The sequence below is a fragment of the Budorcas taxicolor genome, chromosome 6, assembly GCF_023091745.1.
Source record: "Budorcas taxicolor isolate Tak-1 chromosome 6, Takin1.1, whole genome shotgun sequence".
Lineage (NCBI taxonomy): Eukaryota > Metazoa > Chordata > Mammalia > Artiodactyla > Bovidae > Budorcas > Budorcas taxicolor.
In genome coordinates this window covers 6,390,918-6,417,013 of record NC_068915.1, presented here as the reverse complement: position 1 = coordinate 6,417,013, position 26,096 = coordinate 6,390,918, and the positions used below count along the sequence as shown (strand labels likewise).

The 26,096-nt window shown below is 44.2% G+C and overlaps 1 protein-coding gene across 1 annotated transcript in view; it reads right to left on the bottom strand.

Annotated features, from left to right (window-relative positions):
- PDE5A (phosphodiesterase 5A) overlaps positions 1–26,096 on the bottom strand; it is a 142,776-nt gene that overhangs the window by 19,520 nt on the left and 97,160 nt on the right. The window contains exons 12-14 of the mRNA XM_052641838.1: positions 14,428–14,574; positions 9,241–9,366; positions 7,382–7,476 (exon numbers count right to left, since the gene is read on the bottom strand). Coding sequence (XP_052497798.1) covers positions 7,382–7,476; positions 9,241–9,366; positions 14,428–14,574 — 368 coding nt within the window. The remainder of the gene's footprint in view (positions 1–7,381; positions 7,477–9,240; positions 9,367–14,427; positions 14,575–26,096) is intronic.

The window sequence follows — 26,096 nt, the reverse complement described above, 5'->3', positions numbered from 1 at the left end:
GTAAAGTGGTGTGTGCGTGCTAAGTCACTTCAGTCGTGTCCGACTCTTTGTGACCCCGTGGACTGTAGCCCGCCAGGGTCCTCTGTCCATGGGATTCTCCAGGCAAGAGCACTGGAGTGGGTTGCCATTTCCTTTCCTTCCCGAAGATTCCTTCGGGATCTTCCCGACCCAGGCATCAAACCCACGTCTTACATCTCCTGCACTGGCAGGCAGGTTCTTTCCCACTAGCCCCACCTGGGAAGCCCATGTTAAGTAAAGGGGTGAGGAGGGAATATCACAGTCCGTTCATTATGTGTAACAGTCACAAATCAAGTTCTGAAGCATCATAAGCAGAGTCCTCCATCTCCTAGTTCTCATGACCCTTCATATGGGAATAGAAAGCACCATTTCCACTATTTGTTCTTTCAAAACAACAGAAAAAGTTATAGTTCCTGAAAGTCTGTTTCTTAGATTTAGAGGACAGGGGTTTATGAACTGTAAAGCATCATACAAGCCTTAGATAATGCACCTGATTGGTCATTCCTTTATACTGCTGTATGAATCATTATTTTACTTTGTATTTCATTTGTTGAAGATAGGGACGCTACCCAAGACTGAGGAAAGGTGACCCAGGAGAAAATGAGCTAAGAGTGAGAGCAGCTTAAGGGAAAACAAAAACAGGAAACCGGAAGTAGAGGGAAGAGAACGGGGAATCTCATCTCCTCCTCATACCACCAGCAACGCTGCTGACTCCCAGGCTGCCACGTCTCGTCGCTGTTGTGACCTTGCTCCCACAGTAACTCCGGCCTTGCCTTCTGTGCTCCTTTCATATCTAGTAAGTTGTGCCATGAGTCAGATCCTGTGCTGATCACTGGGCAATGGGAAGACAATGGGGTGAACTAAAACAAGCAGATCTGTAAGGAAAATTCGCTGGAACCATTCTGGAGATACATGGAGACTACTGGGATTTAGTTAGGAGCCTAGTGGGAAACTGTTCTAGTAGCCAGGTAAGAGAGAGCCTGGATTAGAGTGGATCTGGGAGAACTGGGGATTCTACTGGGCTTGGTAGAATCCCAAATAGAGAGAGTTGTTTAAGGAGGTAGACGAGTCAGGAGCCGGCAGTGAGTCCTGGTGTTGGGAACTAGTGGTGATGAGAGAGATGAAGGGGGAAAGCAGAGAGGCTGTTCCTGCATTGTCATTTATTGACACAGGGAAACAGGGAGAAGACGATGGGGGTGAACGAGGGAAGCTGACTAGATGAGCGCTCGATGTATTGATTTTAAGGCGGCTGTAGTCCAACCACGTGGGTATAAATGTCTGGACTGGAGAGGCTCGGGTCACATCGGCATGCTTGGAAATCTGAGCCGTGCGAGCAGTCTCCAGGGAGATGGCCTGGGCTTACAGAGGCCCCAGCAGAAACAGACCCGTGATCCCCTCCACATCCTGCCTGGACTCCGCGGTCTCTGCTGTGGCAACAGTGTTCTCTCTTCACTCGGACCAGACCTGCTAGTGCCAGGTGTCTACACTTCTGGAAAACTACTGCGGCCTTCCTCATGCCCTTCACTTAGGAAAGGAAAAGCTTCTAGATACCTGATATCTTCCCTTATATAAGAAACTTCAGCACATCCAGCGTCAGCATCTGTTTTACGCTGCTGGTTGTTTGTAAGTCTGTTACCTGTTAGATTGTATTCCTTTCCAGTTTGGTAGATTCCTTTTCCCCAATGATAACAAGTACTCTCTGCTATAACGTGTCTAGCCCTGTGCTAAGTAGTTGATTTCGTTTTGGCCTTACTCTCCTATAGGAGGCTTTAGCTCACCATGTCAAATCCTCAGGCCCCCCATACTGCAGCCGCTGTCGTCGCGTCCAGCGCCAGGCCTGCTGTGACACACGGCGTGAGGAGCCCGTGAGGAGGCGCCCTGCGCCGGCCCCCCTCATCTCTGCCCACAGCAGCACTCCGCACTCAGGCCGCTCAGCCGGGCGGGTGAGGTGAGGAGGCCGGGCCCGCGCAGGTCCGCTGTGACCGCGGATACGGCGCGCGGGTGGAGAGCCGCCCCTCCGCGTTCGTCTCCGCCGTCTGCAGACCGCTCTGCGTCTCCTGCCCTGGACCGCGCACAGGCTCCTGGCGGCACTGACCAGCGGGTGCCGTGTGCGCAGACATCTGGCTCCCTCGTCCTCCTGGCCTCCTCTCCTCTCCGTTTCCCACCCTCAGGCCTGCATTTCCACCCCCTGGGGTCACATGCACCCCTGAGCTGTATGCACGCCGGCTTCTGTCCCAGGCGCTGCTCCAGGGTGACCCAGCCTGAGGTGTCGCAACAGCATCTTAGCAATTGTGTTTTTAGACAAGCTAAAGTTCAGAGAGATCATCTAACTTGTTCAAGGCCAGCACAAACGGCAGAGCCGGGGCTCACACACATCCTCTTCACCGTGTGACTCTGGCACCGTGTGACTCTGGCACCGTGTGACTCTGGCACCGTGTGACTCTGGCACCGTGTGACTCTGGCTCTTGACCTACAGCCCTCTGTACCCCCAGCATCTCCCCACCGACCTAGCTGCCAGACTAGAGACACAACAAGGCAGCTACAATGGAACCGTGTTCAACGTTTAGAATGCATGTTGCGGTTTTACACCATGCAGAAAGGACTGTTTCTCATTAGGGAACATTCTTGGCTTGCGAGATAAACAAACGCAAATTTACTTACCTTTTTACGTGTTTACTCACATGGTTTACCTTGACTTATGTTGTAAAACTCTGGATTTATGAATCAATGACAGGGTGACAAGTGCCCCCAATTCTGTCTTTACAAAGATATTCGTGGAAACCGGTGTACCCTCCGTCCTGTCACTCTCTCACTCTTTGAAGCACGAGGCTACATCACCTCCTTCTTCGAGGTCATGTCACAAGGACACTTTAAGCCACCCCTGCTGCAGGACTGTCCCCCACCGCTGCTAGTGAGCAGTCGTGGGTGAGCACACCCCTGCCTCTCCTCCGGTTCTGCTGCTGCTGCTCCATCTCTGAGCGGCGTGAGGACACCGGGGCGGAGACCAGACCAGTGCCTCAGGGACCAGGAGGAAATGGAAGTGCTGGGAGGAAACACAGCCGCCCCAGCACAGTATTCCTCTCCACTGGCTCTAACAGCCATCCTTTAATCTGGCTTCTCATCCACATATATTGCTCTGGGCTCAAATCTCTTAGCTACTCTTTGTAACCCATGCCAACCCATTTACTTCTCAACTTCTCAATTTCTCTCCAAATCATCGTGATCACCTGCCAGTCAGGGCTTATTTTATGTCCCCGTTCTCTGTGATCACAGATACTCAAGTTGATGGATCATTTCACCCTGTGACTCCAGTTCTCTGACCTCCTTGACTCTGCCGATTGTCTTTTTTCACAACAGGAGACTCCCTTCTTTGTTCCACAGCATCGAGCTGCTACCAGGCAGTCTCTGCTAGTCCCTGTCCCTCTCTGGGACAGAGCAAGATCTTGAGCTCTTGTCTGTCGTTAACAGTACGCGCCTGTGAAAATAGCTAAAACTTGCTGAGCGGATAATCTGTGCCAAGTACTGTTCTAAGCACTTTGCATCTGTTTATACTTCTTAATCCTTGTAGGAAACCCTGTGAGACAGGTATTCTTCTGTCATTATTCTACTATACAGAGAAGGAGACACAGGAAGTTTAAGGGACTTGGCTCAAAGACACACAGTGAGAGGAGTCAGGATTTGGATGTGCACTCAGGCCGTTCTAAGGACTGACTGAACTCACGTATATAAAGTGCTAGAAAGAGTTCCAAATGCCACAGGCTAAAAGCTATGACTATGTTGAGGGTTAACTTCCATTACTGTTATTACTGTTATTGTTAGCTACTGACATTAAGGCTAACTGAACTTGCACATTCTTCATATCCAGACCTCCAGTCTCAGGCTCTCCAGCATCACCAAGGATGACCTCATTCCCGGCTCAAGCACTCTACTCAATTTGAACTGCACGGACTATGGTTCCTGTGCGGCCGCTGCTGCCCTCTGAAGTCTCTGAGATCCTGCTGACCCTCTGTGACCACCGGCCCATTCATGACCCAGCTCCCTGTTGCTCCTCTGTTACAGAGCACCGGGGACCATGGTACAGGGTGAGTTCCTCCAGGACACACACACATGATCAGACTGTGGTTACCAGGAAATTCTTTCATTCTGGTTTGGCTGAATCTCTGATTTTGAAAAAAAAAACCTCACTTGGTCACTCTACCTCTTCTAACCACCATCCTGTGTTATCCTCCTCATTGTTGGGCTCTTCTCCCCTCCGTGCTCCCCCCAAGGACCCAGCACGCAGACACACCTCCCAGCTCTCTCACTCTCATCAGTGGCACCACTGTTGCTCATTTCTTGGACCCAGCGTTATGATTTCCCCCTTCTTTCTTGCATATAACTAACTGTTCAAATCTAATGTTGAACATTACTGTTCAAATTACTGTTGAACATTAGATTTGAACAGTTTTCTTCCTTCCTCGAGCTAATATGTGATGTTCACATACACCTGGCCTCCCCTAACAGCTTTCTGGCTGACCTCTGTGGTTCTAATTATTACCTGTTTACCTTGTACCACACTTTCAGACCCTTTCTTCTTAAGCAATGCCATTAACCACTCAGTGGTCACTACACCAAATAAAACACACAGCCTGGTTTTCTAGCCCTCCCTCGAGAGGCTCTTCTAACTTCTGCTTGTTCATCCTCTTACTTTTCATTCTGACTAGTCAGGCTAGCCATCACTGCTGTGCCAATGAAAATGTCCACTTCATGGTATTTCTGGAATATCTTCATGTTCTCTCCTCTCCAAATCTTACTCACTTCAAAGATCTGGTTTAACTCCGACTTCTTCCCTTAACAATAAAGATGGGCTACGCTGATCATGACCCATCTCCTTCTCTATCGAACACTTCCAGCCCATGTTGTTAAAGAACACAGGACTTACCAGATACTTTGACATTAATCACCATTGTTTGAGGAGACAATAAAAATTCCTGGAGAACAGGAAATTTTACGTGTTTATAGCTCTCTCCCTAACAAAGTACAGGCCCCAGTAACTGCACATTATCTATCTGCCTAAAATGTAGGATAATTTCACTATATTTACATTTATATAACACAAATCCTGAATCTAACCAAGTAAATGTATCTACCACAGTCCTCCTATATGGACTACAGGCCTGATGGGGGAAAATTTCTCTGCATAAGCAGATGTCTGTTCTTCAGCCACTCATTCCTGTGACTGTCTGTGTTTAGTATCCATCTGAAACCACTCTTCCCACCATCCAGCCATGTGGGGGAGGAAGGCGCAGGCAGTGAACTCTCCCCCCAGGTATTTCACTGGCATCCTCATAGTGCTCCTCATAAAGGCAGTCTTCCTGAGCCAGGAAGGAACCAGAGAATCCGATCAAGAATCAAAACAGCTTCCTAAACAAGGGCTCTCTTACTTCGGATGTTCTGATGAGATCTTCAAGAAGAACAAATGACGGTTCTGTTTCTGACTTTGCTACTTCATAAGGGCTTTTTCTCTTTTTTGATGCATTGACTTTTATTTCTGTGCTGCCTTTTATTTGGTAAAGGTCTGGACACAGTACGCCTTTCTAGAAGTCAGTTCTTTATATGGAAATGTTTCTGACGCTCTTGGTCTCCCAAGAGGCCCCTGGTTAGGAAAATCCTCCTTGAGATACCACTTGTTTATCACCAAGAAGAAAAAGAGAAACATCCCTGGGACATTCTTGGCTTCCTCTACTCAAACCACAGGGATGTAGGAAAAAATAAGTATCTCTGAAGCTCCTTTATTTTTGAAAGTTGTTATTACTTGGCGCAAGTCTACTTTGCGGTATATGTGGAAGTAAGATCCTGCAGTCTTTTTCCCAGGACTTTTTTTTTTTTGAAGAGAAGATGACGTTTCTCCAGATGTTTTTTCCTGGGTGATTATTTTTAAATAAACAAAGGGAAAAAATAGCTGAGTCCTTTTCTCCACTCTGAAGCGCGGCAGTATGGCCAGCCATACAGTAACAGTCCATACCCTGATGACACGACGCTCAGGGCTGAGGGAAGGGAAGGCCGCCCCGCTGACTGGCCCCCGGCCTGCTCTCGACTCCCCGCCACACGTCTCTTCGCGTCACTGCTCCCGTGCTGATGTGAGACTCAGGACCACAGTACGTTGCAGAGCGCCCAGGGCAAAGGGCGCATCACACAGTCAGTTCTCCAGAACGTCAGATTTTAGAGAGGGAACAGCTCGCCTCCGACAGCCAGGCCAGCGCGTGCTGTCCTTTCCAGTCAGTGGTCGGAAGAGGGCGTCGTTGCTACATAACTACAATTCTTTTGACATCAAGTTTTCCACTTACTGTATTTAGATAAAGGGGATGTGATTAGAGAGCTTTCTGAAGTTCTCTTAAGATATCAGATATCTGGAATTTCCTAGGGAGATATATGCATTAGCTGAATCACTTTCATACTTTAAAAAATGTTCAGTAATAAGGAATTTTCACCAAGAAATGTATGCTTTCAACTAATTTGCTCCAAGAAAATAAGTGTCATGACAGCATTTATGACGTCATAAATCTGATGATCACCGTTAGAATCGCATTTGCCATTGCAAATGTTACGTGAGCACGGTCCACAGGTGAGCCTGAACACCTTGTCTGAAGAATTAGCATCTTATACTCTCAAAAGCAGTCCCAAAGCAGGCTTCTGATGACGACAGGACTGTCACCAGCACCTGAAGCTAAGATTCATTTTAACACTTAAAAATGTACCAGGCATTCTACCTGGCAGTGAGGTGCATTATGTCTTAAAAAACTTATGGCCACCCTGTGAGTAGGAATGCTATTATCTTGATTTCACAGAGGTGAGCACCCCTGCTCACGATCACACAGGGACTCTGTGGCGAGGGGGAGGACTCGAATCCGGGTCTGAACTCAGAGCCCAAATTTGCCAGTCCTGTGGTCCACCGCCTTCACTAAGACCAAAAGCCTCTTTATGGATGGCACTGACTAATACTGAGGATCAAGCTAAGCACTTTTCAAGTGCTATCTTTTATTCCAGGGTGAAATTCTACCTTTGATGTACTAGTCTTAATAGTTTTCCAATGAAGCTCTTAAGCCTGGTGTTCATAAACTAAAGCAAAACTCCTGGTAATTATCCAATGAAATAAGATTCTCAACGTAAATACTTGTCGAACTTCAGGCCAGAGATGTTCCCGATGTGATGTCGGACTTGCATTATTCTTTCCATTTCCCTTAAATAAAACCAGAGTATGTTATGGGACCCTGACCAACTGAAATTTCGTGCCATTAGAATTTGCTGTGGCTTCTACTTTTAACAAGACAGCCCTACAATTTGAAAGAAACACCCTCTTCTGCCACTGGGGCAAATGGCTTACCGCTGTATGTATGAGTTATTGACTCCGCGGTGATCCAGGTCATGGCTTAAGGCAGCAATCAGCAGTGCGAGCACCTCCAGGTCCGTCAGCCTCTCCTACGTGACCGAAGGCCGTGGGGAGAGAGCGAGAAAGGCCCGTTTGGTAAAGCGCGTCATGCTGCCTTTTTTCACCCATCACGTGGTTTTGTCCTCAGCACTTCACATATGTGCTTCTTTCTAGTCACAGAGGACCCACGCTCGAATCCTTTCCTGCAGAGACTGAATCAGTCATATTTTGTCTTCCGAATGGGATTATTATCAACAGAAAAAATTAAGATGCCTCACATAGTCAACAATCTGTCCATGTGCTGTCAATGTTTTCTTCTTAATTATCTATAAACACGTGGACTAATCCAAACTTCCAAAAACTGTCTTCCCTCTGAATTTTTGCAGGGAACTTTCTGTAGTCCCTCTAGATTCTGTGGCCTTTTCTCTCTGCCAGTTGCTATATACTTTAGTTGCTATATACTTCACTCTCTCATTAGGAGCACAGACGTGATTACTAGCCAACAATAGAAAAAAAAGACGAGGAATGAAAATTTGGCTTTGAAAAGTTGCACAATATATTCCAAAGCCAAATACAGGTTATTTTTAGTACCTGCCATTTGTATTATCTACTCAACTATTCTCCTTCATTAGTAAGAAAACATAGGTGAAATTATTATCAGCTCTGTTCTGTTGGACCTCTTAACATTCTACATAGTAATGTCTACAGCATATACAAACGTCACCATTCTATTATTATTCACAAAAAGCAGAGAGAGGCTTCAGTGATACAGTCCTCATGACTGTCTCAAACCCCAAAATAAATTCACCTTATTTCTTATAAATGTTTGTTAAAGTAGGAAAATACAATCATGGTATTTGATATGTCTTCTTAAGACAACAATCACTTTTTTTGTAGCTCTAGCCAGCCAGTTAGAACATGCACTCAATGAAAGTCAAGACAGAGGATAACATTTTTAGACTTTGTTAAATAAAAAAGAGCATGGAAGCTCTGAATTAAAAACAGTCATAAGACGGGTGCCTGGAATCACTTACCTAGAACAACTAGTCAATTCCCAGTGAAGTTAATTCCCAGTGAAGTTAGAATCTAAGGCCAGAGATGTGAAAAATCTGACCTGGAAAGGAACGAATTACTTGACTGTTTTCTGCGCTGATCTTCCTTGTAAAAGCCTCTGGTCATGTGTATGAAACAAAAACCTTTTCCATGAAATGATATTTATAAATTTAGTGCTCCAGAGAAAATGTGATAGAGAACCCTGGGCCCATCTCTGGAGCCAAGTTCAGGACCCGAGTGGTTTTCGAGAAAGTCTACTATGGAGCAGTTTAAATGTGACTGTGAGAAGCTGGATACTTTTCCTTCTACTGTGGAGTTTCCTTTGAAGGAGGTATTTATTTGGTCAAAGACTATTAACATGAAGCTATTTTAAAAATTTTTTAAACATGCAATGTATATTATATACGAAAGAAAATTAGAAATTGTTTTGCCATCTTGGTCTTCTTGAATTAAGAGATGCAGGAGACAAGGGTTCATTCCCTGGGTTGGGAAGATGCCCTGGAGGAGGGAATGGCCACCCACTCCAGTATTCTTGCCGAGAAAATCCCATGAACAGAGGAGCCTGGTGGGTCACACTCACACGGGGTTGCAAAAGAGTCGGACATGGCTCTTTTGCATAGCACAAGCACACACAAGACAATCTACTTCTAACTGGCAGTAAGTATTATTCTCAGTCACCACGAGTGCACATTAAGAAAACTGGAAGGATATGCTGTAAAGCAACAAGATGTCTTAAATACATAAACGACTCTGAGCAGTACCTGAATCTTGCCCGCTTTCAGTGCAGCAAACATGCACTGTGCTGTGTTAAAGGCGTGTCTCCAGTTATGATAGGCGACGCTCTTCCGATAGTTCTTCTTCACACTTAAAATCCACTTGCAAAGGACCTTTAGGAAACAAGGTGTAAGGAGTCAAAGTAACTGCTAATGCTTATCCTGCAGTGACTTCATGCACTGTCCAAAGCATGCACAACTGACCCCAGGGCTCGGAGGACGCACTACAGATGACGAGACTGGCATTCGGAGAGGAAGGTTGCCCAAGGTCACGGTGCATGTAAAGGCTAGGGCCAAAATTCAGATCTTGACAGTTTGATTCCAGAGTCCACCATGCAAACCACGGTGCCAACTAAATTAGATGTAAAAGGCAAGGCAGCTCTAAGAAAGGCAGGGCACAGACTAGCTTTTTAGAAGATACTATGTCCACATGTGATCAGCTGGGACAGTCCACAGTCGCAGGTGCACGAATCCACGCTCAGGGGGCCGCGCAAGCAGCTACTCTCCACTTCTCATGCCCTCTTTCTGTACGTCCGCAGAGGTGTTCGTGAGGCCCTTCTGGGGACAGACTGGGGGAAGGGCACACAGCACACATCCAGGGACAAACTAAAACTCCACGTCATAGTCTCTGTCCCTTTAAATGATTCTTAAATATTCAGGCAGAGTTACTGCTTGGTTACCAAGAAGTAATAAAAAAAAATACACACATAAAGCCCTGGTGAGTGTGTGTACATGTGTGTGTTTAATCTATATATTTTAAAAGATGGAGAAAAAAAGGACAGACTGTTCAGACAATCTCTCAAGCTAGGTTTATTTAATTCAACTCCTAAGTGGTGGATTTAACAAAATCCCCGGGGGATTCATGGGCCCTAAGCATGATACTTTTGTGTTTGTGTTAGCATCAGAGTCTGCCTCTCTTTGATTCTGAATGATTTACTATGCTTTGGGGGATCTCTAAAAATAAATATGTGCTTCTCTCTATGTATATTTATGGGGATATTTCATACACAAAAGCCATTGCTCTGGGGAATGGAAAAAGCACCAGGGAAAAGAATCCTGCTTTAATAATATTCAACACAGTTTGATTGGCTGCAGAAGTAGGCCAAAAACAAGGTTTCTTCTTTGTTGGTACAAAATTGCTTATAGAGGATTTGGCAGAAAAATCAATGCTTTCATATCCTCCCTTTTCTTCTCAGGTCTCTTTCTTCCTGTTCTATGACGCAGTTCACAGAGAATACTGATAAAAGGAACCCAAATGTCCCCAAGCTCTTTTACCTACCCCTGAGGAACCATATTTCCCAGAGGATTTTTGAAGGCTAAGACTGACATGTGCTGACCTGAAATACACTACAGCATGACCATTTCTGAATAAAGTTGACCCTGAAGGTCATAGATTCATCTTATTAGGGGAATTTTAAGTAAGAACTATTAACCTTCTTTTGATATGTTTAGAAAGTATACAGTGAAGTCTTGTAGAAAATTGTCTAGTTGCTAAATTGTGTCTGATTCTTTTGCAACCCCCTGGACTGTAGCCCTCCAAAGCTCCTCTGTCCATAGGATTTCCCAGGCAGGAATACTGGAATCAATGGGTTGCTATTTCCTTCTCCAGGGGATCTTCCCAACCCAGGGATCGAACCCATGTCTCCTGAATTGCAGGCAGATTCTTTACCACTGAGCCACCTGGGAACTCCTCTTGTAGAAAATTACTGGTGATTAAACATAGAATCAAGGAAAATAAGCAGGAAAGCCCAGATATTTAACCTATGGGCATATCTCCCTACTAATCATAGAATCTGTAGACATAATTAAATAGGCATGTATAACGTATAATGGGAAATAATGGACAAAATAATTTTGAAACCTAATCCCTAACGGACTACTCTTTTCTTCTTCTTTTTGGGGGCCATGCTGCACAGCTAGTGAGATCTTAGTTTCCTGACCAGGGATTGAACCTTGTCATCCTAAGTGGACCTAACCACTGGACCACCAGGGAACTCCTGATTCTGCTTCTGCTGAGATGGGCCTGTTGAACTGAGTAACCCAACGACTGCCCCACTGTATCTAGTAAGTAGATTCAAGTACAGTTTTGTATTCTGTTATCAGAATGTTCTTAACAGCATTTAGGAAAATTATGGTCAGATCTGTTTAAATGCTTGGTGGCTATGCCTGGAATGTTCAAACTTGTAATACGGCCTTTCGTACAGGACTCCTGAACAGCTGTGAGCAGTTTGGAAGACCCTAGGGAGCATGCTCAGTACAGTGAATCAGTCTCCAACAATTACAAAGGTTTCCTAAGTCCTGAGCAACATACTTAAAATTCTGTGCGAGGAAGCAAAGAAAGAAAACACAGCTCAGCTCCTGCCTTCAAGAGTTTCAATCAGTAGCAAAACTAACAAAAGCACACATATAAAGGAAATAAGTGCACGTAAAAATGGGAACACAAATTTATAAACTGTCAACAGGATTCCAAGTGGCATGAAGTCAGTCCTAGAAAAAGTTTTCCCAGGAATAGAGACTGTTGCATCATGCTTCAAGGAAAAAGTATGCTGTGGTACAAAGTGGAGCAGACTTGGAAGTGGACAATCCTGTCCATTCATGGGAGGAATGGCTTGTCAAAGACAGATGGTAAAGGAAATCAGGCATAGCACACGCAGCTTGGTAAAGTAAAAGAATCTGTTTCAGAGATCCAGGAGAGTTCCAGGAGAGAAAAGGTCTGGAAGCCAACAGGGACAAGAAGACTTGCCTTATCTTTCAGTAGGAAGGATTCTTTGTCAGGGCACCTTATGATGCTAACATCTTTTCTAGCAGCAACATTTTAATCATCCTAAAATTATATCTGAAATGTACAGTGACAATAATATCTGAAATAAAACAGATGAGTCACCAAGGCAGGAAGGCCAGCCAGAGTAATAGAGACGTTCAAGCTGACACTGGCCAGAATCAGAACAGAAGTTACTCAAATGAAAAGCAGAGGAGATGAACGAGACACCGAGGAAAAATACCTGTCTAATGGACAAACATTCAGTGAAAGGTTTAAAAATAAAATGAGAGAGAAATTCAAAGGACTACCTTCTTATCCAGCACTCAAATGCTATCTTAAAGCTTATGTTTTTAAATTTACTTTTAATTGAAGGATAATTGCTTTATAGAATTTTGTTGTTTAGAGCTTATGTTTTTAAGAAATAAATCAATTTATGTAATAATTTCATAAATGGGTACAAGGATCATATTCCTGTTCTGGCCAGGCCCTTTCAATAGAGCCATTACCGGTGCAAAGTATAGGAGATCTCAGGAATGAAAAGGGACCTAAGTTGCTATCTAGATTTATGTAAGTCCTATAACTAGCAAGCAGCAGAACTGAGACTCACATTTAGATCTTCTGGCTCTAAATGAGATCTTCATTCCATTAATAAAGGCTTTACTATATGAGCCCTATGGGGTAATATAACCATGGTCAAATTTGGTTTAAAGAAGGGATTAACTTTCTACTTAATACTTTCGTATTAAGCAAAGTATACAAGTGTGCACACATACACACACATACAAATAGACAATCACACAGATGCATGTATAATTCTCGCAAGACCCCCATAGGGAAAGTCATACCATTATTCCCAATTAACAGATTAAAAAACGTGAGAATGTGAGCAATTAACTGCCCAAAGAAATGAGAGCTAATCACCAGTAGAGTTATGACTCAAATCCAAGAACCTTCTACTTCATCATGCTATGTCTGGAGCTTCCCTGGAGGCTCAGATGGTAAAGCGTCTGTCTGCCTGCAAGGTGGGAGACCCAGGTTCGATCCCTGGGTCGGGAAGATCTCTTGGAGAAGGAAATGGCAACCTGCTCCAATACTCTTGCGTGGAAAATTCAATGGACAGAGGAGCCTGGTAGGCTGTATAGTCCATGGGGTCGCAAAGAGTCGGGACACGACTGAGCTACCTCACTTTCACTTTCACGCCAAGTCAGTTTCTTCATTGGTAACACAGGGACAATAATAACCAAAGGACCTTTCTTGAGAGCTTCTTGAAATAATTAAATGATATGATATCCCTTAATCAACACACTCTAATAGGAGTGAACTATTACTAGAGTCTACAGATGGTATTTTCACCCAAGAATAATATAAAGTTTGGTTAAATTGAAGGAAGAACCAGATTTGGGCCCCCAGTAATACCAGAGATGACCCTGTATTAACCTTAACTATATTAGAGTTCAGTTCTCAGACCTAAGTCAGGCTCTGAGATCAGGGACAACTCATCACTAAAATGTGTCCCTAGCACAGTGCTGGGCACACTGTTTATTGTCAATAAATTTTCATTTTATGAATTAGTGGAGGCCTTCAAGGTATTTACATATCCACAAAGGAGATCCATACGAGGAGACTGGACATTCAACTGACGGGAAAAAAAAAAAAGACAGCTTTAAAGGCAAATTACTAAATTTCTTTTTCATATAGGCCTTTCTGTTTTCCCTTATTCTTTGATGCAGTAACACAGGCATTATGAAACAAGCTAGAATTCCCTGAAATCTCCCCAACTGGTATGAGAAGGGACTGATCTCAGTCTTGCTATTTTTGAGAGGCAAGTAAGGTAATTGGCTGTGGTTAAAGTCAGTCTTCATCTTCACTCCATATGCGTGACCCTGTCTGAACCAAGAGCTTGGCTTCACATCAGCCCCTCTGCTCCCTCATTTCCGAAGGCGTTCACTCTGTTTGGGTCCTGTGTTATCATAACCTCTGCAACCAGATCTTATGACTTCCCTGCTTAAGATTCCTCAGTGACTCACCATTGTTTTCAGGATAAAATCCAAATTCCTCTAAGCGTACGAGGACCCACGCGGCCTGCTTCTCACCGTCCTCCAGCTGCCCTCCCGCCACCGTCAGCGCAACCAGCGCTCCACGCCCCACCCGCCCCTCAGCTTGCTCTCTGTCGGGAACACCCTGCCCCGTTCTGCAGCCTGCTGCTTGATACGTGTAGGAACCCAGTACATGTCTTCTCAGTGGCTGATAAGCTTCCTTCAAACATTCTGGGTCTGTATGAGGTGACAGTATATGAATCTTCATTCATACTTCATTCATCTTCATGTCATACTGAAACTTCATTCCATACTAGCATCCAGAACTAATTCCCTTCACACACACACAGTTTCCAGGGCACATCACCACACTCCTACCTCGTGTTTCATCTGGAAGTTCTGCACAAGGCTGAGGTCAGTGAACATCCGGACTGTGCACAGTGCCGTTTCCAGGTCAGACAGCTCAAAGTCGCTGAAGCCGAAGTCAGTGATTTTAAGGGTCTGGGCGGACGGCACCACAGCAGCCTCGGGTAAAGGGAGGGGGAGGAAACGAAGTGAAGCTGTTGGTCAGAGCAGCACAAATGCAGAGTTGCCTTGCTTTGCCTTCAGAAATGGCACGTTGGACTTGATTTTTTCTTTTTAATGTCATACACTAGAAATATCTTACTACAGAAGTTATTCCCTTTTTTTTAAATAACTGAGCCCCTTGTGGTAACTGATACGCTTCTAAGTAAGGCCAGGTGGAGAGAGGGTAACTGTACCTGGAACACTAGGCAGATCTAAGCAGTCAACTCACTCAGCAGATATTTACTGAGTAGTTATTCTGGACCCGTCCCAGTACTGTGGACTGAGAATGAGTAGCGAGCAGGATAGAGATAATGCTCCAAGCATTTTATGTTTAATTCTCAAGACAACCTGTTGAAATGGGTGCTCTAGCTCCATCCTTGGTTTGATTTTTAATCATCTAATGGTAGTAACCACTTGCAATTTCTTCAAATACACCTTGCTCCTTTTAAAAAATCAGTAGTCTTTTTACCTCCTGCTTCTCCTACTTTCTTTAACTAAAGGCCTTCAAGACACAGTTCCCATCCAAATTAGAGCTATTAATAAATGCCCTTCAGAGCCAAGCCCACTGTGGGAATACCTGTTTAATCACACAAAATTCACTACAGTGTACTTTCCTGTTTATCTGCTCCTAACCACACTGGACTGACAGGTGGCGCTGAATCTTACACATCTTTGTATCCATTGTATCTACTGATGGATATAGTTCTGATATTTGTTAATATGAATACTTATTAAATGGCTGGGAGGGGAAGAATCTCATTCTCTTCACTTGATTTGAGTTACAAGTTATAAGGTCTGGTTTTAAGGTCCCAATTCCTCCTAGAAAGGTGCAGTCCATTAATTTTGAGTTGGAAAACTAGCAGATGCATTCATTCCAATCTGTTTTGTTTGGCATTGAATATTTTTTAAAAGCACCATTATTTGTTACACTACTTAAAATTGGGAGATTTTAACAATAAAGCAGTTTAACAATAAAGCAATTTCTGGTCTTTCCTGAAAAATCAGGCCACACTGAGCTTCAATTTCCATGAAGCGACTCGCCACAGCCAGCTCTCCTCCCCCAAACCCCCACCCCACACCCCTAGGCCCCTCAGACTGAGCAGGTTTCGCTCCCAGATTCTCTCCCAGGCCCCCCACCGGCATGAAAACTCAGAAAAACCTCACTCCTCAACCCTCTTGACTATTTACTCTGCCAGCACTTTAGCGGCCTTAGCCACATCTGGCTGAAATTCATCTAAGAGGCTTTAACTTGGTGTGGGGCAGAGGGAAGAAAATACAGAAATCTCAACCAGGTTCCTTCTAATGTTTTTTCCTTCATTTTCTCTAAACCCCTGAAGTTTCCTCTGAGTATCTGCCTTATCACTTCTTTGCTCTCACTCCACCTTTCTGTGAAGTGCAAAGGCCAAACACAGAATTGTAAACCCGTACGGAGCAACCTTGAGCTCTCCCCTACCAAGCGGCGGGCCCGTGCACTCTGTGCGTCGTGACTGGCACCTCTTACGCATACCAGACGTGTTTCAACCTTAAAAGAAGGTCACCCTCTTCACACTCCAAACTAAGGCTCTTTCCCCGAGCCCAAATTTCACGAGACAATGTGCCTTCCATCCAGCCGGCTCCATGGGCTAAGGCACGGGCTGGAGGAGGGGAAGGGAGGGGGACTGAAATGTGTGGGTAAACGGCTGTGTTGTTCACAGCAGCCTCCAGCACTGGGGACCGAGCAGGCACTGGAGTGGAGCTCGGAAGTGTGGAGGTGGGAGCACACCTACCTTTTAACTCAGAGCGGATAACAGCTGCTTCTCTTAGACATTGCACAAGAGAGCAGATGTCCATTCCTTAGGGCATCCCTACCCTTAGAGCAGGAAGTTGCCTTTCGCTCCTTCCACGGAGGGCATTCTGAGCACCGCGGGGCAGCCAGCCAACACGCCTGGTGCCTTGCTCCGTTACATACTCTAGCTCCTGAGCACTCTCTTCCGAGAGAAGAGGCGCTTTTCTTCTGCTTGATCAGCCTCGACACACCATGACTCAGCCTTCTGAGCTGATCTGAGGGGGGCGTGCAGACATTTTCCTTCAGAACCTTGTGGTCAGTGATACAGAGGTTCCGGATTCTTGGGATCGCTTGCTAATAAGTCATGAGAAAGTCATACATCATTAAAGCTCTCATAAACTGCTTCTCTGACCATCACAAGAGAAGTCAACTTTGTTTGCCCTGAAAGGGCTTGGGATACAGGGGATCTGAAATAAAACATACTGCCTGCCATTCTAACTTACCATTTATAAAATAAAATGTTCTACATCTTACTAATAAGCAGGGGAAAAGATGTGGTGTGTCTGGGAGAGGTTATGTATACACAATTCTGGGTTTTCATAGCTTCTTCCTTTCAGGGATGGTTTGTCAGAATTTGCAAAGTGAAATCTTTGGTGGGTAATATAACTTATGATATTGAATACTTAACAGACATAACATTTTATAGACTCTGTAAAGCAATACAGTGCTATAGATATATATATGTATTATGACTGAATAACCCAGTTCAAAACTTCTGGAACTATGATACCACACTGTTCAAAGGTCTTCCCTGGTAACTCAGAGATAAAGACTCTGCCTGCAGTGCAGGAGACACGGGTTTGATCCCCGGACTGGGAAAGTCCCCTGGAGAAGGAAATGGCAACCCACTCAAGTATTCTTGTCTGGAAAATCCCATGGACAAGAGGAGCCCGGTGGGCTATAATCCACGGGATTGCAAAAGAGTAGGACAAGGCTGAGTCACTGAACAACACTATTCCACACTGCTATTCTCCCACGTGAGTGCACAATGCTTGTGAATTCTTAGGGAAAAACAATTAGATATTTGCCTGCTTAATTTGAATAGAGCTAAGCCTTTCTAGAGTTGGGCATTCTGCTGCTGCTGCTGCTGCTAAGTCGCTTCAGTTGTGTCCGACTCTGTGCGACCCCATAGACGGCAGCCCACCACGCTCCCCTGTCCCTGGGATTCTCCAGGCATTGTAATCCATGTCAAATTAACCAAATACCAAATGTAAAAATATATATATACAAAGCTCCTTGGATAAAATATTTAACCTGGCAAACAGTTTGCTAATATAATGTCACTTTTCTTCTGAGTCCTTTAATTACATCTGCCACTCAAACTAATAAACTAGTAATCAACTATTAATAAAGAAACTATTCTTCATATGACTCTTTAGAGGAAATTCATTTAAGTCCCTTTTTTATTATGACTCCTTTTCCTAAGGCCTTGATCCCTTTTCACCATTCTTGCAAAAATTAAAAACAAAGACAAACAGCTCTGGAAGTGAAATTCACTAAGGGTGAAACTGGACACATTGCTCAGTGGTCTTTAGTCAGAACCAGTTGTTCTGGATGACCCTGGCGGTCCAGCGCTTAGGAATTGTCTGCCAGGGCAGAAGACACAGGTTTGGTCCTGATCCGAGAGGATTCCACAGGCCACGAGGCAGCTGAGCCTGTGCGCCCCAGCCACTGAGCCCGGCGCACCCCAGCCAGCGCTCCACAAGAGAACCACTGCAGGGAGCAGCCCCGGGCACTGCAATGGAGAGAGCCGGCTCACGGCAGTGAAGGCCCAGCCCAGCCATAAACAAACACACCTAATCTAAAGGTTCTTCCCTGGTGGTCGAGTGGCCAAAAATCTGCCTTCCAATGCAGGGAACTTGGGTTTGATCCCTGTTCAGGAAACTAAGCTCTCACGTGCAACTAAAGCCTGTGCACCACAACTACGGAGCCTGTATACGAAAGGTTCACAGGCCACGACTAAGGCCCAACGCAGCAAGATAAAACAAATACTAAAAGCAACAGTCATTGTGAACGCCATCTGACTGATAAGGAACTACATAATAGATCGATCGTGAACCAGCAACATCCCAGATCAGCCACCACATTTGCATTTTGGCATAATGATGTGAAAAGCTGACTCATGTGAAAAGACCCTGATGCTGGAAAAGACTGAAGGCGAGAGAAGGGGACCACCAAGGACGAGACGGCTGGATGGCATCACTGACTCGATGGACGTGAGTTTGGGTGAACTCCAGGAGCTGGTGATGGACAGGGAGGCCTGGCGTGCTGCAGTCCATGGGGCTGCAGAGAGTAGGACACAGCTGAGTGACTGAACTGGTAATGATCATAAAAGGAGAAATCTGAAAGCAAGGTGAAGCACATGGTGAAGCCATGTTTGCTGTTAGGGGCTCTGGTCCCCATGTCCCACTGACTTTGTCACCCTCAACAAGACATACAACCTTTGCCTATTTTCTCACCTGTAAAATGAGGGGGTTGGATCAGATCATCGCTAAGGTTTAATTTCTCTCTGCGACCACACAACTAGGATTTCTTACTGCCTTTTCACTTTGGAACCCAAGGCCACCCTGTGAGTGGCATGTAAATCTTGCCAGTGACATTCTTGTATAGGTCCAGGCTCTGTCTCCAATTCTCTAACCATTTAGATAGATGATGCACCCTAGCTGTTATGGTTATACTATGCTTTTCATGCTTGACTCCTCACACGGGAGAGAGGAGACATTCCTCCTCCAAGAAGGCTTAAATACAGGATCCTAGCCTCCACCATGAGAGCAGAGGAGGGTGAGACTGGTTACACAGGGGCCTCTATACTTACTGCAGTAACACCCTAAATGGAAAATTGAGTTTTCAGAAACTGCCATCTGTGTGTGTGTGTGCTGTTGTTGTTGTTGTTGTTTTTTACATGTAGGGGTAGGGAGGTGTCTGCATTGTGGCCATTTGTTTTCAAGGTTAATTAATACTCACTCACTTCTGGGTATCCTTGTTTCCCTTCCTCTGCCTGGAATACAGCCCTCACGTCATCATGTAGCTAGTCCTTTCCCGTTTTTGTATGTCTCAGCTGCACCCAAGAACATTCTGTGGTAGACCCTGTAGCAAGACTCTATTAACACAATATCTACATCCACCTTTTCCGAGCGAGCCTTTGTTTTCCTAAGAGTCAAGAAAGCTCAAAAATTTATTTCCTGGACTCCCTCTCATCTAGGGTTCCAGATGGAATTTGGTTTCTCCTGTGAGGTATACTTGAGGGAGACCTGGATTTCAAACTAACACATGAGGAACCCATGTTCCTGAAATGTGGTTCCAGAGGGTGTCCAAAGCTGTGGAGGCTGCCGTTCCAGCAGAAGCTTTCTGACTCCCAAACCGTGCCACCCTGGCTGCCTCTGAAAGGAGGTGCTATTAATGGGTTTTTGATTCTAGCTTCCATGGGAGTTCCCACACTGAGCCAAACTACAGTTCTGTTGTAGGACTAATTCCTGAGGTCATCCAGCCACCCTCTCCAATTCTGTGAAAGCACTTAATTATTTTCTGCTTTAAACAGTGAAAGGAGCTTCTGTTATCTGCAGCTGAGTCCTGATGGTGCTCTCTGGGCAAAGTGTCGGTGGGCAGCAGGTTCTCAGGGTGAGGCGTCTGGGTCAGAGAGCTCTCTTGGACTTGAAGGCAGAAGAGAACCGAGTTTCCGTTAGAGCAGCACCTCTCGAAGTTTGGTTCCGGCGTCTGCAGTGGCCCTCTGAGAACTTGCTGAAAATGCAAACTCCTGGACTGTAGAACAGAACACAGACAGGGAAGCCTGGCAGGCTACAGCCTACAGGGCTGCAAAGAGTCGGACCCGACTTGGTGACTGAACGGCCACCAGCCACACAGAGCTACTCGATCAGAAACTCTGGGAGCGGAGCTCAGCCATCTGTATTACAGTGAAACTTCCAGGTGATGCTGGTGAGTGCTGGAGAACTGCTGCATTAGAGTGGTTATTAATAACCAGTAGCATGTAACAGCCACTGAGGCCATCACTCGCAGTTATAAAGAAGGAGATCCTTCTTGAGGACCCGTGATGGCTGCCGTATCATACAGTCGTGGAACGCTGCTTCCAGCTGCTGTGGGAGGATCACAGGAAGGAAGGAGAAGCTCTGGACTAGAAATTGTGAGGCCAAATCATGATCAGAAAAGTAAAGAGTTTTTATGGCCTTCCTAAAACATTCTATCTGTTGAAGCACTAATAGAGCCGAAATCCACACTCAATCTTATCCTGCAGGTTGCTGAATTATGGTATAGGATGAAATCAGACTTGCCACACCTCTTAGATGAACATTGGAGCACTGATGAGGGGTGGCTGAGGCACCAGGAATGAAACTGAGATGTTGAGAAGGTGTGGTCCTTCACGCTGGAAGCGCCTCTACAGTATAATTTCACATGCCTATATTTTACAGTCATGGCACCTTTCTTCCTGATTATAATTACATAATATTATACAATTATGTTATACATTTAGTTCCTCACTATTCTTTAAATCCCAAGAGGGCAAGAGATTGATTATTCATTGTTATATCTGGAACACCTAACACAATACTCACATAAAACACATAAATATGAATGTATAAATAAAAAATTTGTGATCATCAAGCACCTAATCAATTCATCAATATTTAATATTTAAACATAATATTTAATATTTTAATACAATATTTAATAATATTTAACAATAATGTAATTTGGTAAAGAGCTATAATACAAACATTAAAATTGGTAATGAACCATGCTATGTCAGACACAACAGATGAACTGTAGACTGTGCCTTCTCTGACAGTTCAAGTATTCACTTTATTGACTTTTAAAAATTTTTATTTATTGCTGACTTCCTTCTTTCATTTGCACAATGAATACTTCACATTATAATTTTAAAAACTCAGTGTAAGTGGCAATAAAGTTTGATTCATTCACTTGCAAGAACACTGGAAACTCAGGATGGGAAAACAATTACCAAAAGTTTGCTTTTTAGCAGCTCTCGTAGGAAGTTACTTAACGTGGTCGACTCAAGATGACTTCCCTCAAGTAGAGAATTGGTTATATATAATTCATAAACAAAGGGTTTACACTTCTCTTAGAACATACGGTGCTTTTTTCTTCCAGTAAGTTTCCCACCTACCTGTTGTTGTTCTCTGGCTAATTAGAAAACGAGTGTACACTTTTACATGCCTGTTAGCACAACTGACACCACCGTGGGCCCATGTTGACCTCCCACTGACCCTCCCCAGGACTGTACTATGTAGTAACTAATTTTTCTGTCAAGGGCTTTGTAGTTAATAAATATCATTTAGGTCCAGGTGACCTCTCTGCCCTGCTAGCTCCAAACAATGGTGAAGACCTTCCTTAACATATTCCCAGTACCTGTAAGACTAGTTACCCATGCATAAATCTTGACTTAGGAATGCACTCCCTGCTTCCAAGCACCTCCCCCAAACCCCAGGGACGCTATAAAACGGTCCCAATGGGGCCCCGTGGTGTGGAGTGCAGCACTGGATGCTTCCCAACTGTTGCTCATCTGATCCCACCCCATACGTTACCTTACAGTGGAATGATCCACTGCTTATATGGGGCTGCCTGCCTCACTTAAAGATACCTGCTCAGGTCAGCAGGCACTTTCAGTTCTCGCCATCCTCCAACAACTTTCCTGGGTGAGTATAATTAGAACAGCTTAAGCAAAAAGACTTGGAACATGACAGGGAAGATGAAGGCCTCAACGTTGCTTCTCCTGTATTAGAACTGATTTCCCTCCCAGTATCACCAGCACTAAGAGTAACTGGTGCATAGTGGGTATGTGGAGGGGGCATCTGTACCAGGAACTCGGGGCACTCCAACTCTCTGAAGGAAGCTCCCTTATTACCCTCTTTTTACAGACGAAGAAACTGAGGCATAGAGAAACAGGGGCACAGATTTGCCTGGCATCACCGAGGTGGAATCTGCACCCAGACCCTTCTCTCTAGACTCACGTTCTTAACCATCATGCTATATTCATGAAAATGAAAGCTGGCAATGAAAATGTATCTCAGCACCCCTCACCATGACCAGCTCTGTGACCAGTTAGCAGGCGGTTTTATTCAACTGTTAAATTATTTCTAGCTTCATAATCATTTTAAGAAAAAAGAAAGTATAATCTTGTTGAATGCTTTGACGGATTATGAACTGTGTTATTCCATGCTAGATTACGGACTTTCTAAAAGCCTGAATTTTCCAGAATCAGTCATTCAACAAAGCTTGTAAACCAGGTTCCTGTTAAGCAATCACTAAATAGTAGCTATTTCTATTATTATTATTAAAATAGGACTCAAGGACTAACAGTCTGATGGAGAAGACAGATACATAAATAATTGAAATATACAGATTTTTAAGTAACAACAACACAAGTATGCTGATAGTTTCCATGAGTGATCGCTAACAACACAGTGATGGAGAACTTAAGTACACATTTACTGTTTTAAAGTCATTTCGAATAGTTAATGCTGACTGGCCACAGGGCGCCCAAATTAAACACTTCTGTGTGTTTCTGTGACGGTGTTCCTGGAGGAGACAAGCATTTGAATCAGTGGACTCAGCAGGGCAGACTGTACTCTCCAGGGTGGGTGGGTACCACCCAGGCCACGGAGGGCCTGCACAGAACCTAAGGTGGGAAAAGAAGGAATTCGCCCCTTTTTGTTGCCTCCCACCCTGCCGGAGTGAGGCCATCCTGTACCTTCTCCGGCTTTTAGACCGGTATTTCTGCCATCCGCCTGCCCTGTTCTCGCACCCTGAGACCACACCAGACGACACCAGGGGCTTCCTGGGTCTCGAGCTTGGAGACAGCAGACTGCCAGACGTCTCTGCTCCCGTCATCACGTGAGTCAATTCCTAAGAATGTCTCTCAAGTACATACAGAATCTATTGGTTCTGTCTCTGGAGAACCCTGACTAATAAAGTCACCTATCTTTATAGAGTCAGGGACAATCATTCCTGAGCTTTATCAGTACCTTACTTAAGACACCCGACAGCCCTTCTCTTATTCAACTACCACTTGTTATGAAATAAGTATTTACACAACAGAAGGAGACACCCTGGAGACCCTTTTACACAACCATGGAGAAGACACTTCATAGGAAAGAATGCACTTTAAAAGGGCATAGTCTCCTTGAAGTCCATAAAGCACATGCTCAAGGAAAATAAGAATACACTTGGGTAAGGTAAATACAAGAGTCATTTAAAAATTATTGAGTTTCATATTTTTGGTGGATGCTCATGAAAAATGGTTTATATTTAGCCTGTGGCAAAGTCTCTGGCAACCTCAGAAGAAAATACAGACATGTGGCTTCACAATGTGCTCAACTGTACGAGCTTCAAACAAAAAAGGTCACACTATAGTCAGAGGCACTCGGCCTGCCTTAGGTCTGACGTATCAAATATCAGGACGTAAAACAAAACTCAGAGAAACTCCTAACAGCCAACTGTTAGGAACAGGCTCCTTATTCAGAAAGTTATTTATCATAATAACTCTGAAAAGAAGGGCGGCTACTGAGCTTGATCTTCCATGAAATGTCAAATTCTTCCAATTAGCTTCAGTGTTTTATGAAGGCATTTTGTTACATTCCTCCTTGATGTTTATTCAATATAAATGTAAAGAGGAAAAGAGATTTTCCTCAATAATACATTATTTAAGGAAGTTATTTACAGGAATGAAATTAAGATATCTGACACGTTTACTGGTAGCTACAAGGAGAGATGCCCCGTCGGGTATTGGAAGTTCTCCTCATCAGTCTCCGGCCACTGTCTCACGCCTTGGGGCATTCTTCTGTACACAGCGGTTTGGGTTCAGGTCTTTGAACAAAGCCACATTATAGCCATCACACTACACCTTACAGACGTTTAATGTCTTCCTCATGTTCAGTGTGCACAGAAAATGTGTTCTTAAAGAAAAAGCCCCACACAATTAGTGTATAAAGCTGTTAGACTATATCTTTCCTAAGAAGATTCAAATTACAAATGAGAAAGAAACATTACTAATACAAAAAGGGGTGAATATCCCAACTCAGCACGTGGAACCACATCTTAAAGAGAATGAAGAAGGGAGTAAGGCACAGCAGGACCGGATTCGTGTATTTTCTCCAATTACTCTATCAATGTATTTTCTGATTTCTCCTTCCTTCTAACGTTATATGAATGGATTCCTTTAAATTGCAATATGGAAGAGGCACAGACTGTAAAAAACCCTAAAAAATTAGCATAAAGTTTTTCAAAACCATGTAAAGAAGGCACATGACCATGCCAAGATTCCAATAAAGCCCATTCCTGCTGATAAGTAAAACTTCAGAGAAAATGTAGGACCACAACTGGGACTAATACACAGATCTGGCCAACACCCAGTTGGTACATAAGAAGCTCAGGAACAGTGCCACCATACTTTGGAGCTAAGACTGCCACTGGAATTAATCCACTCATCAAATGAGAGTAGGAAGAGTCAAACAATCTATCAAATCTGGCAGTGTGGAAGACACACAGCCCAATTCGTGTTACAGACATCTATAAAAACGAATGCAGCAACTGACAGTGCAGAGGAAGCGAAAGGACCCAAACTGTTCAAAAACACTTGTAGCACTTCGTAAGGAAGTAGGTGCCTCACTGGATGCCTTGTTACTATACTACGGTTCAGTGACACTGGGTATCAAGCTCATAGGGTCAACTCTTCTTCATTATTATCTGCTCAAATTTTTCCATTTGTAAAATTTGATTATCCATAGAGATTTCTCCCAAAGAAGGAATGTGATGAGCATCTTGACATAAGGAACTGGCTCTGTCCTCTACCACTGCCTTCGGCAGTAAGAGATTTGAATCAGGCGTCTGGTTTTGCCCCTCACTGCTGTTACCTGCGGCAGTCACAGACATGCCTGATCAAGGGGGTTCATGTGAAGTTACTGAAACGGTAAGGTCAGGATGAGGTATAAATGCTGTCCTAGGAAATCCTGCCTGAGTGGGTAGTTTCTTCGTCTCTCACTATTTTGATATAGGATCACAACAGGGTCTGTTCGCTTTTAGATACAACGTCTGTGATGAAAGAAATTGCTATAAAATAGAGCAAGCCATAGGGACTGGAACTGAATCAGCACCGACTCCATGACAAAACTGGGAAGCTCATCTAAACGACTGAGCTCTAATAGATATTTATTCACTGTGATTCTAGCAAGGGAAGGCAGGAAAGGCAACCGATCAATCTGATATGCAGCTACTTGTAATAGACACTATTTCATTCTGATATCTTAACTATGACTTTCTAATGATCACAGCCAGGTCAACTGGGGTCCTTTTATTTTTATCTCAAAACTTGTGACGAAAGATCATTAAAGGGCATAGGACACAATGCTTGTCTAAGGCCCTATTTCTGCTACACCCAATTTTAAGCCAACAAAAAATAAGATTACAAATAGGACAAAAATGTCAAGTAAAGCAAGGGGAAAAAAGGGATTCTGAATTTCCTATCAACTTTGTTATACTTTCTGCTATAATGAGAACTTTTCTGAGCACAGAAATATGTAGTGTACTTAAGCATACTACCTCAAGAATGCATTTCTAAAAATAAAAATTAAGCCTTTGACAGCTTTTCAATTATTTTAGGTTTTAAATTGAGATGAACCATTAG